This window comes from Ornithorhynchus anatinus, chromosome 18 (genome assembly GCF_004115215.2).
Source record: "Ornithorhynchus anatinus isolate Pmale09 chromosome 18, mOrnAna1.pri.v4, whole genome shotgun sequence".
NCBI lineage: Eukaryota > Metazoa > Chordata > Mammalia > Monotremata > Ornithorhynchidae > Ornithorhynchus > Ornithorhynchus anatinus.
In genome coordinates, this window is record NC_041745.1 from 9,995,788 (window position 1) to 10,009,616 (window position 13,829).

Consider the following 13,829-nt stretch of genomic DNA (forward strand, 5'->3'; position numbering starts at 1 on the left):
CACGCTCCGCTCCTCTGCCGCCCACCTCCTCGCCGTCCCTCGGTCTCGCCTATCCCGCCGTCGACCCCTGGGTCACGTCCTCCCGCGGTCCTGGAACGCCCTCCCTCCTCACCTCCGCCAAACTGATTCTCTTTCCCTCTTCAAAACCTTACTTAAAAATCACCTCCTCCAAGAGGCCTTCCCAGACTGAGCTCCTCTTCCCCCTCTACTCCCTCTGCCATCCCCCCTTTACCTCTCCGCAGCTAAAGCCTCATTTTCCCCTTTTCCCTCTGCTCCTCCACCTCTCCCTTCCCATCCCCACAGCACTGTACCCGTCCGCTCAACTGTATATATTTTCGTTACCCTATTTATTTTGTTAATGAATTGTACATCGCCTTGATTCTATTTAGTTGCCATTGTTTTTACGAGATGTTCTTCCCCTTGACGCTGGTTAGTGCCATTGTTCTTGTCTGTCCGTCTCCCCCGATTAGACTGTAAGCCCGTCAAACGGCAGGGACTGTCTCTATCTGTTGCCGACTTGTTCATCCCAAGCGCTTAGTACAGTGCTCTGCACATAGTAAGCGCTCAATAAATACTATTGAATGAATGAATGAATGAACCCTCCAAAGTGCTTAGTACAGCGCTCTGTATACAGCAAGTGCTCCTTAAATATGATCGGTTGATATCCTTGTGGGCAGAGAGCATGTCTACCAACTCTGTTGTATTGTAATCTCCCAAGCCTTTAGTGAAGTGCTCTATCTTTGTTTCTATCAATTCTGTTGTATCCTACTCTCCCAAGTGATTAGTATAGCGTCCTGTACATAGTAAACACTCAGTAAAATTCCATTCATTTTGGCTGTTTATGGTGTTTGTTCAGCACTGACTATGTGCTGGAGTCGGTCGGATACAGCCCCTAGCTCATATAGGGCTCACAGTCTAAGTAGGAGGGGGAACAGGTATGTTTAATTTCGAATCCCAGCTCTGCCACCTGTCAGCTGTGTGACTGTGGGCAAGTCACTTAACTTCTCTGTGCCTCACTGACCTTATATGGAAAATGGGGATTAAGCCTGTGAGCCTCACGTAGGACAACCTGATGGCCCTGTATCTCCCCCAGCGCTTAGAACAGTGCTCTGCACATAGTAAGCGCTTAACAAATACCAACATTATTATTACCTTAAAGTTGATGAAGCTGAGGCACAGAAAAGTTCAAAGACTTGCCCAAGGTCACACAGCAGGCTGTTGGCATAGCCGGGATTAGAACCCAGGTCCCCTGACTCCCAGGCCTGTATTCTTTCCAAATACTTGAAAGTCAGTCGGATGACCAGAGGGGGCAAGGACCCATCTTCAAGGTTTGGGGGAATCACCAAGGCAAGTTTTGTGCTCTGGATTTCCCTGGGCCCACAGGTTAGTGCCCCAGGCTGCAGCCCCTCCCCCACCCCACGCACTCTGCCATTACCTGGGAAAAGATCAACTTGCTGGAGTCAGGTGGGCTTGTATTTCTAACATAGAGACTGTCATGAAGGTTTGACTGTTCAGCCCTTACCAGAGTGGAGAGGAGCTCGAGATGTCTTCTGTCCCAGCAGTAGTATAGAGCCGCTTTTCTTCTTACTGTTTTTGTATTATCATGTTTTTACTGAATTGGAGAATTTATTTCTTTCCCAGTATGCCTCTCCTCCCATTACTTTTAGATAATGAATTTCCTGAGGGCCAGGAGCCGTGACTAATTTAATATCCTTTCACTTTTTCCCTGTGCTCAGTTCAGCGTTTTGCACAAAGTAAGTGCTTCAGAGATGTCAGAAAGAGAGAATAAATAAGAGTGCCTAAAATGCCACTGGAGAGCCCTGCAGTAGGCATTAAAAAAAATAGATTACCCAGTTGCTTTCAACTCTTGAAGTACCATTTCCACAGTCAGCACCTAGGCAAATAGAAAGTAGTATTTGCAGAAGAAAGGAAAAAAATGCATGACAGAAACAGTCCTTTTTCAAGATACCAGTGGTGGAGAGAGTAATGAAAGATGCCCATTTCGAGTTCCTTTATTTAAATGACTCATGAGAGGAGAATCAAATCCCTGGAGTCAGAAGGTAGACTGTTTATTTTTGCTTATCGAGTTATAGGTGCATGACTTTGAAAGGGGGTCAGAGCAGATCTCCGAAAGCCTCTCCATCTTCGAACCACCTTAAGCAAGGTGGATTGTGGAACCTGTGGCAAAGGAGTGTTTTTCTAAGAAAATCATACCTAGAAAATCTTCTGATTGCTTTCGCATTATTACTCATCACCCATTTAGTCAAAGCCATTAAAGAAAGTCTCATTCCTGATCCATCTTTTGAGATTCCAAATCTCTTTCTGCATTTATATTTGTTTCAGAAATCGAGTTCCATGGCAGTTTCAGTGTTTCATACCTCCTGACGTGTCAGTTAGCTGACACTGCTCTTGGGGTGGAGCAAAGAAATCGTTTTACCTTACACTTCCAAATGATATGTATTGCAACAGATTTTCCAGAAAGCAGGACATCTACAAGGCGTCTCACTGATCGTTTACTGCAGATTTGAGTCACTTAGAAGGAAATTTTTAAGTCAGAATTAGGGATGTGCTTTTTAATAAATGGGAAAGCATAAGCAAAAACATTCAACTGAGAATTAGTTTACATTGTGTAAACATGAATTAATTGATTAAGCAGTTTGAAGTTTGACTTTATAACCCTTTCTCGCTTCTTTATACTTTTGTCACTAACTTGGGTAACGTTATGACGGTATTGCCCATTTCCCAATAAATTCAAACCGAATGGAAGTTTCTCAGGCTCCCATAGCTTTGGAATGAGTTGTGTAAACTGTGTTTTGACTGATTTCCTTCCCACCCTCCCACCCACACTGTCCTCCCCACAAAACCCACAGATCAAATGAAAATTCCAATTCTTACAGAGGGTTTGGTTAAATTAATGGAGTATAAATTTTGAGTGGGAGAAGCTCGGGCTCCCAGAGGGCTTAAGGAGAGTTTAAACCACATATGGGGGGACGGGGGAAATCCAGCCCTACCGATTCACTCCCCACAACGCACTGCATCAGGACCTCCAGCAGTTTGGCAGAAGTGGTCCCATTTAGCAAAGAAGTGGCATAGCTCACTTCTTTACATAGTGGATAACTGAATAGAATCAATTTGTGTGGCTTCCCTCTGAACTGCCTTAAAATTTTAAATTTAGATGTTATAACAAATTCTTTGTTCTCCTGTTATGTTAATGCCTTCCAACTTGACAGATGGTTTTGCTGAGACACCCTCCCTCCCCCCAACAAAAACTGAACACTTCCAGAATCAAATCAGTGATTGATAGTGACACAACATTTTTCCCAGCAAGTGGCATATTGAAGTTGTGTGAATAATTGAATTACAAATGTTCGATTTCAGTTTTTCACGAATATTTCCAGACTAACCAGTTCTTCATAAAATTGCCTGCATGTGCACTATTTAACATCGCTAGTAAAATTCTTGTAATTTGAGATGATTTGTTAAGATTCATGATTCATTTACACATCTTACAGCTTGAAGAGCCCTCAAAGTCTACCCCTCTAGGGGGTCCCCAGTCTTTGGAGAACCCTTCCTTCTCTTGGTTGTCAACCTCATTATGACCGCTAGATTGTAAACTTGTTGTGGGCAGGGAAGTGTGTCTTGTTTATTGTTACATTGTACTCTCCCAGCAGCATTGTTCAGTGTTCTGCACACAGTAAGAGCTCAGTAAATATGATTGACAGGATGATGTACCATCTATGACTGTGAACGGAGTGAGTGAGCCGGAGATGGGGAACCATGAATTCCATGGAGTGTCATCACCCTTGCTGTGCTACAGGTTGCAAAATCATACTTACTTGGGTTAGAAGAGAAAAGGATTCTGAAGTTTGACTACGATTATTTGTTGCATCTTAATAGTAATTAATAATCATGGTACTTGTGAGGCACTTACTATATGCCAGGCACTGTTCTAAGAGCTGAGGTAGATAGAAGCTAATCAGGTTAGACACAGTCCATGTTCCACAAGGGGTTCACAGTCTTAATCCCATTATACAGACAAGGGAACTGAGGCACAGAGTAGTTAAGTGACTTTCCAAAGGTCACACAGCTGACAAGTGGCAGAGCCTGGACTAGAACCCAGGACCTTCTGGCTAGCAGGCCTGTGATCTATCCACTAGGCCATCTGCTTCTCAAATTGCATCTTCTGTAAGCTACTTCGGGGTAGGGAATATGTCACTTTACTAGGCACCTAGCACAGTGCACTGCACCAAGGGAACACTCGTACTACTTAAATCTAAACCAAATAACCATTTGAAAATCAGAATCTAAAACAAACTCAGGTAGTAAAATGATGAGAACGGAAGCCAATGCAAGGAGCTGGAGTTGTCTAAGTCCTGTTTCTGGCTGAGGACAGCGGGGATGCACAGGACATCTCCCAGATGTCTTGTCATCCCAGCATGAGGAACCAGACTCGGATGTTGCAGCTCTACTCAATAGGCCTGGAGGCTAAGCTGAAAAAAACCACTCCCACGTGGAATCTTGAGGAGCCTACTTCAGTTCAACGTGGCACATCAATCAGCCAAGCAGTGGTATTTATTGAACACTTACTCTGTGCAGAGCATGTATTAAGCACTTGGAGAATACAGTATAACAATAAATGGACCCATTCCCTGCCCACAGCGAGCTTACAGTCTAAATGACAGTATAACAGAATTAGACTGCAAGCTCGTTGTGGGCAGGGAATGGGTCCATTTATTGTTATACTCTATTCTCCAAGCGCTTAATGTGCTTACAGTCTACACAGCTGAATAAAATCTGGACATGGGAGAGTTTGCTGAATATGAGGATCACTGGGATAAACCAAAGATTTTTTCAGGCCATTCATTCTAGATCATAAATTTGTCCTCTAGCTCGAAGCTTGCTGTGGGCAAGGAATGTATCTACCAACTCTGTTGTACTCTCCCATATTTAGTAAACTACTCTGCACACTGTAAGTGCTCAGTAAATATCCCCAATTCCTCGATCAATTGATCCCAATAAAATTTTGAGTGGTGTTGCCACTGTGTACAGCACTTATATTCACAAAGTGCCATCTATCACAAGCGGATTGTTTTCTTCCTCTTCTCTTCACATTTTTCCTCCCTTTTCCCTCCTTTTCCTCTCTGTAACTTTTACTGCTCTTTTCCTCCTTTACCTCACCATGTGTGTATGTATGTGTGTATGTACACAAGTTTGTGCATCCCTGTCGTGTGGGTCTGTTTGTCTGGATGCGTTCCCCTTTGCACATGCCTCCAGATGTCTCAGTTTGTGTAGCCTTAGGGGTTACTGAGTGTACATTTTGCTGGGTTCTTATCTGAGCCCACATCCGGTTGGTTTCCTGCAGAAGTCGCGTGTGTCTCTGGAGATGTGTGTTCCTGGCTGTAGGCCCCAACCCACACAACTGGCAGAGGCAGCCACAAGGTGATAGCCTCAGTAGGGTTGTCTTTTGAAGTCAGTGGAGCAGTCAGGATTCGCTCCAGAATCATCCCAAATTTAAGGAAAATCTTTTTGCTTTCAGGCCGCCAGAGTAGGCGATCCCATTCTGTCTTGGTAACCCATTCCAATGTTTAATAAGTTGATCAGCAAACCGCTCCTTCTGGCTACTCTGAACTGCTCTTCTTGCAGCGTAACCCCTCTATTCTTTGAGATAAAGTTTCAGGTCTCTCCTTTAAACATTCAAAGTTACTTAGAATACTCTAGAGTATTGTTGATTTTTTTTTAAAGAAATTAAACTTAGCCTTTTTTTTTAATGGCATCTGTTAAGCACCTGCCATGTGCCAGGCACAAGGCAATTGGGCTGGACACAGACCGTGTCCCACCTGGTGTTCACAGGCATTCCCCATTTTACATATGAGAAAACTGAGGCACAGAGAAGTGGGATCTCACAGCAGACAAGTGGCAGAGCCAAGATTAGAACCCTGGTCTCTGACTCCCAAGCTCGTGCTCTTTCCATTAGACCACACTGCTTCCCACAGTGCTTTCACCTGATATTGAACATGCAAGCGACCCTGTCATTCAGATGTATTTATGTCTACTTAGGTGGGGACATTTGTCTAAATCTATCATCTGCCTTTCTCTCTACCCCTTCCCATTCTTTTCCATCTCTTTTAGTTTGTGAGCTCTTGTTATTTTGCTTTCTTCTCTAGACCGTAAGCTCGTTGTAGGTGGGGAATGTGCCTGTTATATTGTACTGTCCCAAGTGCTTAGTTCAGTGCTTTGCTCACAGTAAGCACTCAATAAATACGATTGACCAACTGTAATTCCTGCAACATGAAGCTCAGTGCTCCTAACTCCTAGAGGGCGTCCAGTGATGATGATGATGATGATGATGGTATTTGTTAAGCACTTTTGTGCCGGGAACTGTAGTAAGTGCTAGTGTGGCTATGAGCAAATTGAATTGGACACAGTCCCTATCCCATGTGGGGCTCTCAGTCTCAATCCCCGTTTTACAGATGAGGTAACTGAGGCACAGAGAAATGAAGTGACTAACCCAAGGACACATAGCAGACAAGTGGCGGAGTCGGGATTAAAACCCTTGACCTTCTGACTCCTTGGCGCCTGCTTTATCATTACACCACCTCGGCAGCATTGGTTTGTTTTTCTTAATTTGGGCATTCCTCCTATCTTTCTCACCTTTCTCCCATCAAAACAGTTAGCTAGGAAATCTGAAATTAGAAGGCTCCATCTAATATCACCAAAAAAAGAGTAAGTCTCACCTCAAGCACCTGTTGGAGTTACGGCAGCAGATAGACTCTCAGTCAAGCAGAAATCAGAAACGGAGTGGTTCTTCTTGGCTTCATTGCTTCACTGAGACAGTGAGTCAAGGAGCCACTCAGAAAGAGCTGCAAGTGGGGACTTCAGCTCCAAACCAGCACCAATATTTACATATGCACAACATGGAAGGGGCTCTTGTTTAGCTCATCATCAAGAGCACAGTATTCACCGTCACTACTGCATCTTGGACTATAAAAGATAATCGAATATTACATGGGTTATACAGATAGATATGTTTGTATATAAATATTAGTATATATACCTGCACCAGTGAGAAGGAGCTTAGTTGATAGTGACACGAATGCTACGTTTAGGAAATAGAGCTTGAAGTCTTTATTTCTTAAATGGTCAGATGGAAGAGAACAGTCTTCCTATCAAGGAAGGGATTTTTCATTTGTGATCAATCATTTGGGTAGGCAGGGGACCGAATTTCCTGAAATCAAGAAAGATTATTGCCAGGAGGATGGAAGAGCACTCTGCTGATAAAAAAACATGGGCAGACTATGACTTGGGAAAAGGTGCACGTGCTATTCAAAAGAAAAGAGATTGGTTCTTTCCTGAGAAGTTCTGGCCCTGGACCCGTAATCAAGGGAGAAAGGACTCCTGGTGGAAACACAAAAGTCCTTGGGAGGAATAAACAAGAACTTGATGTTCCAGTTGGACAGAACCAGTTCCAGCCAAAAAGAATCTGAAAAAACATATTCTTAGAACCAAATTTTTTACCTGCCATTGAGTGACTGTTAGGTACTGTTCTAGACTCAAGCTAAAATTGCACATAATAATAATAATAATGCTGCTATTTGTTTAGCACTTACTGTGTGCCAAGCACTGTACTAAGCATAGGGGTAGATAAAACGTAATCTGGTCCCATATGGGGCTCACATTCCAAATAAGCGGGAGCGCAGGTATTTTGCAGATGAGGGAAATGAGGCACAAAGTGAAGTGACTTGCCCAAGGTCACACAGTGAGCAAGTTGAAGAGCTGGGATTAGAACCCAGATTGTTCATTCAGTCATATTTACTGAGTTCTTACTATGTTCAGGGCACTATACTAAGCACTTGGGAGAGTATAAAATCTCAATAAACAGACACATTCCCTGCCCACAATGAGCTTACAGCCTAGAGAGGGAGACAGAAATTAATATAAATAAACTGTGCCTCCCAGGCCCGAACTCTTCCCAATAGGCCGAGCTCTTCATCTTCAGAATAATCATAGTTCTTGATCACTTCTTTTTTTTTTCCAGCCTCACTGTGTCCTCCTTGCTTCAAAAGAAAACTCCGCGCCTGTTAAACTTGGAGGTTTTGGAGTAGCCATTCAGTTAGGCGAGTCTGGATTAGTCGCTGGAGGTAAGTGCCTTTGGAGAATTTTCTCTTCTAAACTCTCCTCTGACTCACTGTCAGGCCTTGCTATTATAACAGGCAGAGAACAAATTGACCTTTTTGTATATTTGATGATAACTTAGTCTCTTCAATGCTTATTAAATAACAAATGATTAATGTATTTGAATTAATTATACACAAGGGAATATGTCTCTGCCTGGTATTTTTACTGTTTTTCTGCAGGCTCTGAATGGTTTACCACTCCCAAAAGACCCAATCTTTGAGTCACAGAAACATTTTGACATCAAGTTGGTGGCCACTCATTCAGAGGGGTTTCCTGGGTTTTTACTGTTTCATCATAATGGGAGTATAATGTCATTTGTTGATATAACTTTGTAACCAATCGATCTATCAATCAACCGATTGATCGATCAGTGCTATTTGTTGAGTGCTCACTGTATGCAGAGCACTGTAGTAAGCATTTGGGAGAGTACAATATAAGAGAGGTGGTAGACACATTCCCTGACCACAGTGAGCTTACAGACTAGAGAAGAGTTCAGTAGAGTTGATAGACACTTGTCCTGGCTGGAAGTTGTGTACGGTTTAGAGGATGGAAAAGGAAATAAAATTCCCTCAATTGCATTGAACACTAAGGTTTCAAAATACCGTATTTATTTATAAGAGGAGAACTGAAACTTTCCTACACTTCTTAGTAATTCTCTTCATTATTATTATTTTTTTTAATGAATAAACTATTGAACTAAGGGCTAGAAAATGAAAGGTTAGGTTGGTCTTCATGAATTCTTAGACAGAAACCGCAGAGTTATCTCACATGAGGTAGGAGAGCAGGGAGCTGCTTTCTGTTTCTACAAATCTGGGTGAACTTTCAGTTAGCCAGCAAGAAGTCAAGGAATTTAGTTTTTTTTAAAATTCAAGATGGCATATGAACTTCTCTTCCCAATCCAATCTTCTAACATCAGTCTTTGATCTAAGAGGCTTAGTCCAATGAAGCCTGCACATGGGCCCATGTTGTGAAGTGACTTGCCCAAGGTCACAAAGCAGACAAGTGGCGAAGCTAGGATTAGATCCCAGGTCCATTGACTCCTGGGCTCGTGCTCTATCCACTAGGCCACCCTGCTTCTCGAAAGAGAGAAGAGTTGAGGATAATGCTATGGTTGTGAACCTGAGAGAGAGGCTGGTGATGGTTTTGACTGCATAGGGATAATTTGTTGGAGGAAAGGATTTGGGTGGGAAGATGAAGCAGTCTGTCTCAATGGAAAGAGCAACGGGTTTGGGAGTCAGAGGTCATAGGTTCAAATCCCAGCTCTGCCACTTGTCAGCTGTGTGACTTTGGGCAAGTCACTTAACTTCTCTGTGTCTGTTACTTCATCTGTAAAATGAGGATTAAGACTGTGAGCTCCATGTGAGACAACCTGATCACCTTGTATCCTCTCCTGTGCTTAGAACAGTGCTTTGCATATAGTAAGTGCTTAACAAATGCCATCATTATTATTATTGTGAAGAATTCAGTTTCAGCCATGAGGTGGTAATGGGACGTTCATCTATGGATGTCCTGGAAGTAGGAGGAAATGTGAGATTGAAGAGGCTAGCAAGGAAGATCTGGGAGTCATCCACCCAGAGTCCAAAGTTAAAATAGTGGGAATTAATGAACTCCCAATAAAAGTTGGACCCAAGCCTAAGCCAATGACATAATGCCATAGGAGGGGGAAGATAGGAAGAGGCATTACAGTCAACCAAGGAAAGAGCATATTATTCACTCATGACTTCAACTAATGAGCCATTCTTGTGTGGAAAAGGCCTTATTACTTTATGTCTGGAACCAGTCTGTAGGAACATGATAGAGCAGCGCAGCAAGGTTGTCAATCGGTTTGGTTGTTGCTAAAAGGGAGCACCGCACCATCATCCCAGGAAGCAGAGTGGCCTAGTGAAGAGAGCATGGGCCTGGGAGTCAAAGTCCTGGGTTCTAATCCTGACACTGCCACTTTTCTGCTGTGTGACCTAGGACAAGTCACTTCACTTCTTTGACCCTCAGTCACCTCATCCGTAAAGTGGGGAGCAAGACTGTGAGCCCCATGTGGGACAGGGACTGTGTCCAGCCTGATTAACTTGCGTCTACCCCAGCACTTAGAACAGTGATTGGCACATAGTAAGCACTTAATAAATACCATTGTTATCATTATTATTACTATTAAGTGTTTACTATGTGTCAGGCCTGGTTCTAAGCACTGGGGTAGATACAAGCAAATCGGGTTGGACCAGTCCCTGTCCCACATGGGGCTCACAGTCTTAATCCCCATTTTACAGAGAGGAAACTGAGGAATGGAGAAGTGAAGAGATTTGCCCAAGGTCACACAGGATTAGAACCCAGGTCCTTTTGACTCCCCGGCCTGTGCTCTATCTACTAGGCATGCTGCTTCCGATCCCTGTCTTTCTTTTCTCAGTACCCACCACTCCCCCAGCCTCTGCACCAGAGCCTATCAGCTCACTCCCATCCATCCCCTCCCCAGCCCTTGCACCGTCATCCCCTGCCCATCATCTCTACCAGATTCAACCAAGTGAGGCATCTGAAACTTCTGTTCTATTATGGGGAGGCTTCCCTTCATCCTTGACCTGTTCCTCACCCAGGCTCCGCTCCTCCTTGCCAGTACTGAAATCTGGCTCTCCCCAGATGACTGCCATTCTCACTGCTGCTCTTACCAGGGAGAGCTTCATTTTCTCCCACTTCCCAAGGCTCCCTCGCAAAGGGGGAGGAGTTGACGTCCTTCTTCCTCCCCACTGCCACTTTTGCAACATCCTACTCCCCATCCCTCTTTCCCTTCCTCTGAAGGCCAAGTCGCCCATCTCTACCACCCACTCCAGTTATTAGTCATGACCAAATATTGGCCCCTCAGGCCCCACCTCCAACTTTCTGAACCATTTTGATCTCTCTCCATCCCTACATTGATCTTTGGGGACTTAAGAAACCAGGCGGATGCTTCCGATGACCCTTCCACTGCCTGATTCCTCTTAATTCTTCAACTCCAATCACCTACTGGTCCACATTACCCCACCACACCCACTCACCAATTTGGACACATGCTCAATCCCATTATCTCTGACTGACTGTACAGTCACTACCCTCACCAGCTCTGAAATTCCTCTCTCTGACTAGAACCTCCTCACCTGCCTTCTCTCCCATGCCTCTACTCTCCACAGATCTGTCCGGTTCCCCCACTGGGATCTCCAATCTTTTGATCCACACCAATTTTCTAGTCATCATGCCCCGTTTGGTGCCTATACCCAAACTACCTTCTCTTAATTCACAAATCTATGCCCTCAACACTGCTGTCTTCACCAAACTCAACTCTATCACTCCCCAGTCCTTCCGCCGATCTCATCCCTCTAACCTGCAACCCTGGATCATCACCACAGTCCATTTCCTCTGCTCCTGTACTCAGGGTATGGAGTGCTGCTGGAGGAAGTCCAGACACTAGGCTGACCTTGCCCATTACAAATTCAACCTCACCTGCTTCAACCATCTTCATTGACTCCCATACTCATTGCCTGCCCCAGCTCTTCCAGTCATTTAACTCTCTCCTCAAACCCCTGCCCCCACCATATCTTTCCCCTATGTCCTGGTCATGTACTTTATTGGTAAAACTGAAGCCATCAGGCTTGGTCTCCCTAAGATCTCCCTTGTTCCTTTTCAGTCCATCCCTCCTGCTGCCCTCTTTGACTCTTCCAAAGAGGAGATTCCCCTGCCTCCTCTCAAAATCCACCCCCTCCACCTGCACCTCTGACTCCATCCCTTTTCATCTTATCAAAACAATTGCCTCCTTCCTTCTTCCCTTCCTGACCACCGTTTTCAACTATTCACTTTCCAATAGCTTCATCCCCACCGCTTTCAAATATGCCCATGTATCACTTTTCCTGAGAAAATCCTCCCTTAACTTCATGGTTCCCTTCAGTTATTATTCAGTTATTATTACTTCCTCCTACCACTCCTCTCCAAACTCCTTGAGCAAGTTGTCTAGACCTATTGCCTCCACTTCCCCTCCTCCCAATCTCTCCCTGACCTTCCCTCTTTTCCCTCCCTTCACTCCATGGAAACTGACCTCTCTAAGGTCACCAGTGACATTCTTGCAAAATCCACCAGCCTCTACCTCTTGACATAATGGAAAGAGCAGGGGCCTGGGAGTCAGAGGACTTGGGTTCTAATCCCAGCTCTGCTGCATGACATTGGGCAAGTAACAACTTCTCTGTGCCTCAGTTTCCTCAACTCTAACATGAGGATTCAATACCTCTTCTCCCTCCTACCTAGATTGATCCCCCACCACCACCATGTAGGATAAGGGCTGTGTCTGACCTGATTAACTGGGGTCTACTTCAGCACTTAGAACAGTCCTTGACAACTAGTAAGTGCTTTAGAAATATAATAACAATAATAATAAAAAATCACCCTTGACCCCTTGACTACCTTGACACTGTTTACTACCTACTTCTCCTTGAAACACTGCCCAATCTTGGCTTCACTGACACTCTTCTGGTTCTCCTCCTGTCTCTCTGACTCTTTTGTAGCTTCCTCCTCTGCCTCCCACCCTCTGACAGTAGGGGTCCTTTAAAGCTCAGTTCTCATCTTTCCCATCACTGTAGACTGCACCACCATCCTCCCTCACTCAGAAGCCTGTAACCTTGGCATTATGTTTCAATCATTTCTCTCATTCAACCCCATATTCAGTTTGTCACTATTTCCTAATGGTTTTACCTTCACAACATCACTAAAACCCACCCTTACCTCTCTATCCAAATGGTAACAGAACCATTCAGGCCATCCTCATATCTGAGAGACAATTACTCTTCCACCCCCCCTTCAAAGCCTTATTGAAGGCACATCTCCCAAAGGCCTTCTCTGACTAAGCCCTCCTTTCTTCCTCTCCCAATCCCTTCTACGTCACTCTGACTTGTCCCCTTTATTCATCCCCCCTGCCCAGCCCGCAGCCCTTACGTACATATCTGCCATTTATATATTTATATTAAAGTCTGTCTTCCCCTCCAGACTGTAAGCTCGCTATGGGCAGGGAATGAGTGTGTTTATTGTCATATTTTACTCTCCCAAGTGCTTAGTACAGTGCTCTGCACACAGTAAGCACTCAATAAATATGATTGACTGAGTGCTACTCTAGTGATCCAAGCACTTTTGTCCTGCCGTGATTACTGCATCTGCCTATTCAAGGTCCTCCCTGCCTCCTGTCTCTCCTTAACTCCAGTCCATATGTCACTCTGCTGCCTGCTGCCTGAATCATTTTTCTAAAAAAAATTTGTTACCGTCTCCCCCTCCTCAGGAACTTCCAGTGTTTCCCATCCACCACCGCATCAAAAAGAAATTCCTTACCATTGGCTTTAAAGCACTCAATCAGCTCGCTCTCTCCTACCTTACCTTGCTGATTCCGTACAACAATCCAATCCTCATACTTTGCTCCTCTAACGCCAATTTGTTCACTGTACCTCGATCTCATCTGTCTCGCCTTTGACCATCTGCCCACGGCCTGATTCTGGTCTGAAACTTCCTCTTCCTTCCTATTATGACAGACCACCACTCTCCCCACATTCAAAGCCTTATTAAAGTTACATCTCCTATTGCATTATATTCTCCCAAGCTCTTAGTACAAGACTTTGCACATCGAAAGTGCTCAATACCATTGATCTCTTCCAATGTCA

General features: G+C 44.3%; 1 protein-coding gene across 16 annotated transcripts in view; it reads left to right on the top strand.

Annotated features, from left to right (window-relative positions):
• The window catches only part of CASK (calcium/calmodulin dependent serine protein kinase), a 321,131-nt gene that overhangs the window by 200,028 nt on the left and 107,274 nt on the right, over positions 1-13,829 (top strand). For all 16 annotated transcript variants that reach the window (XM_029046417.2, XM_029046418.2, XM_029046421.2 and 13 more), the window contains one exon: positions 8,036-8,138. In XM_029046417.2, coding sequence (XP_028902250.1) covers positions 8,036-8,138 — 103 coding nt within the window. The remainder of the gene's footprint in view (positions 1-8,035; positions 8,139-13,829) is intronic.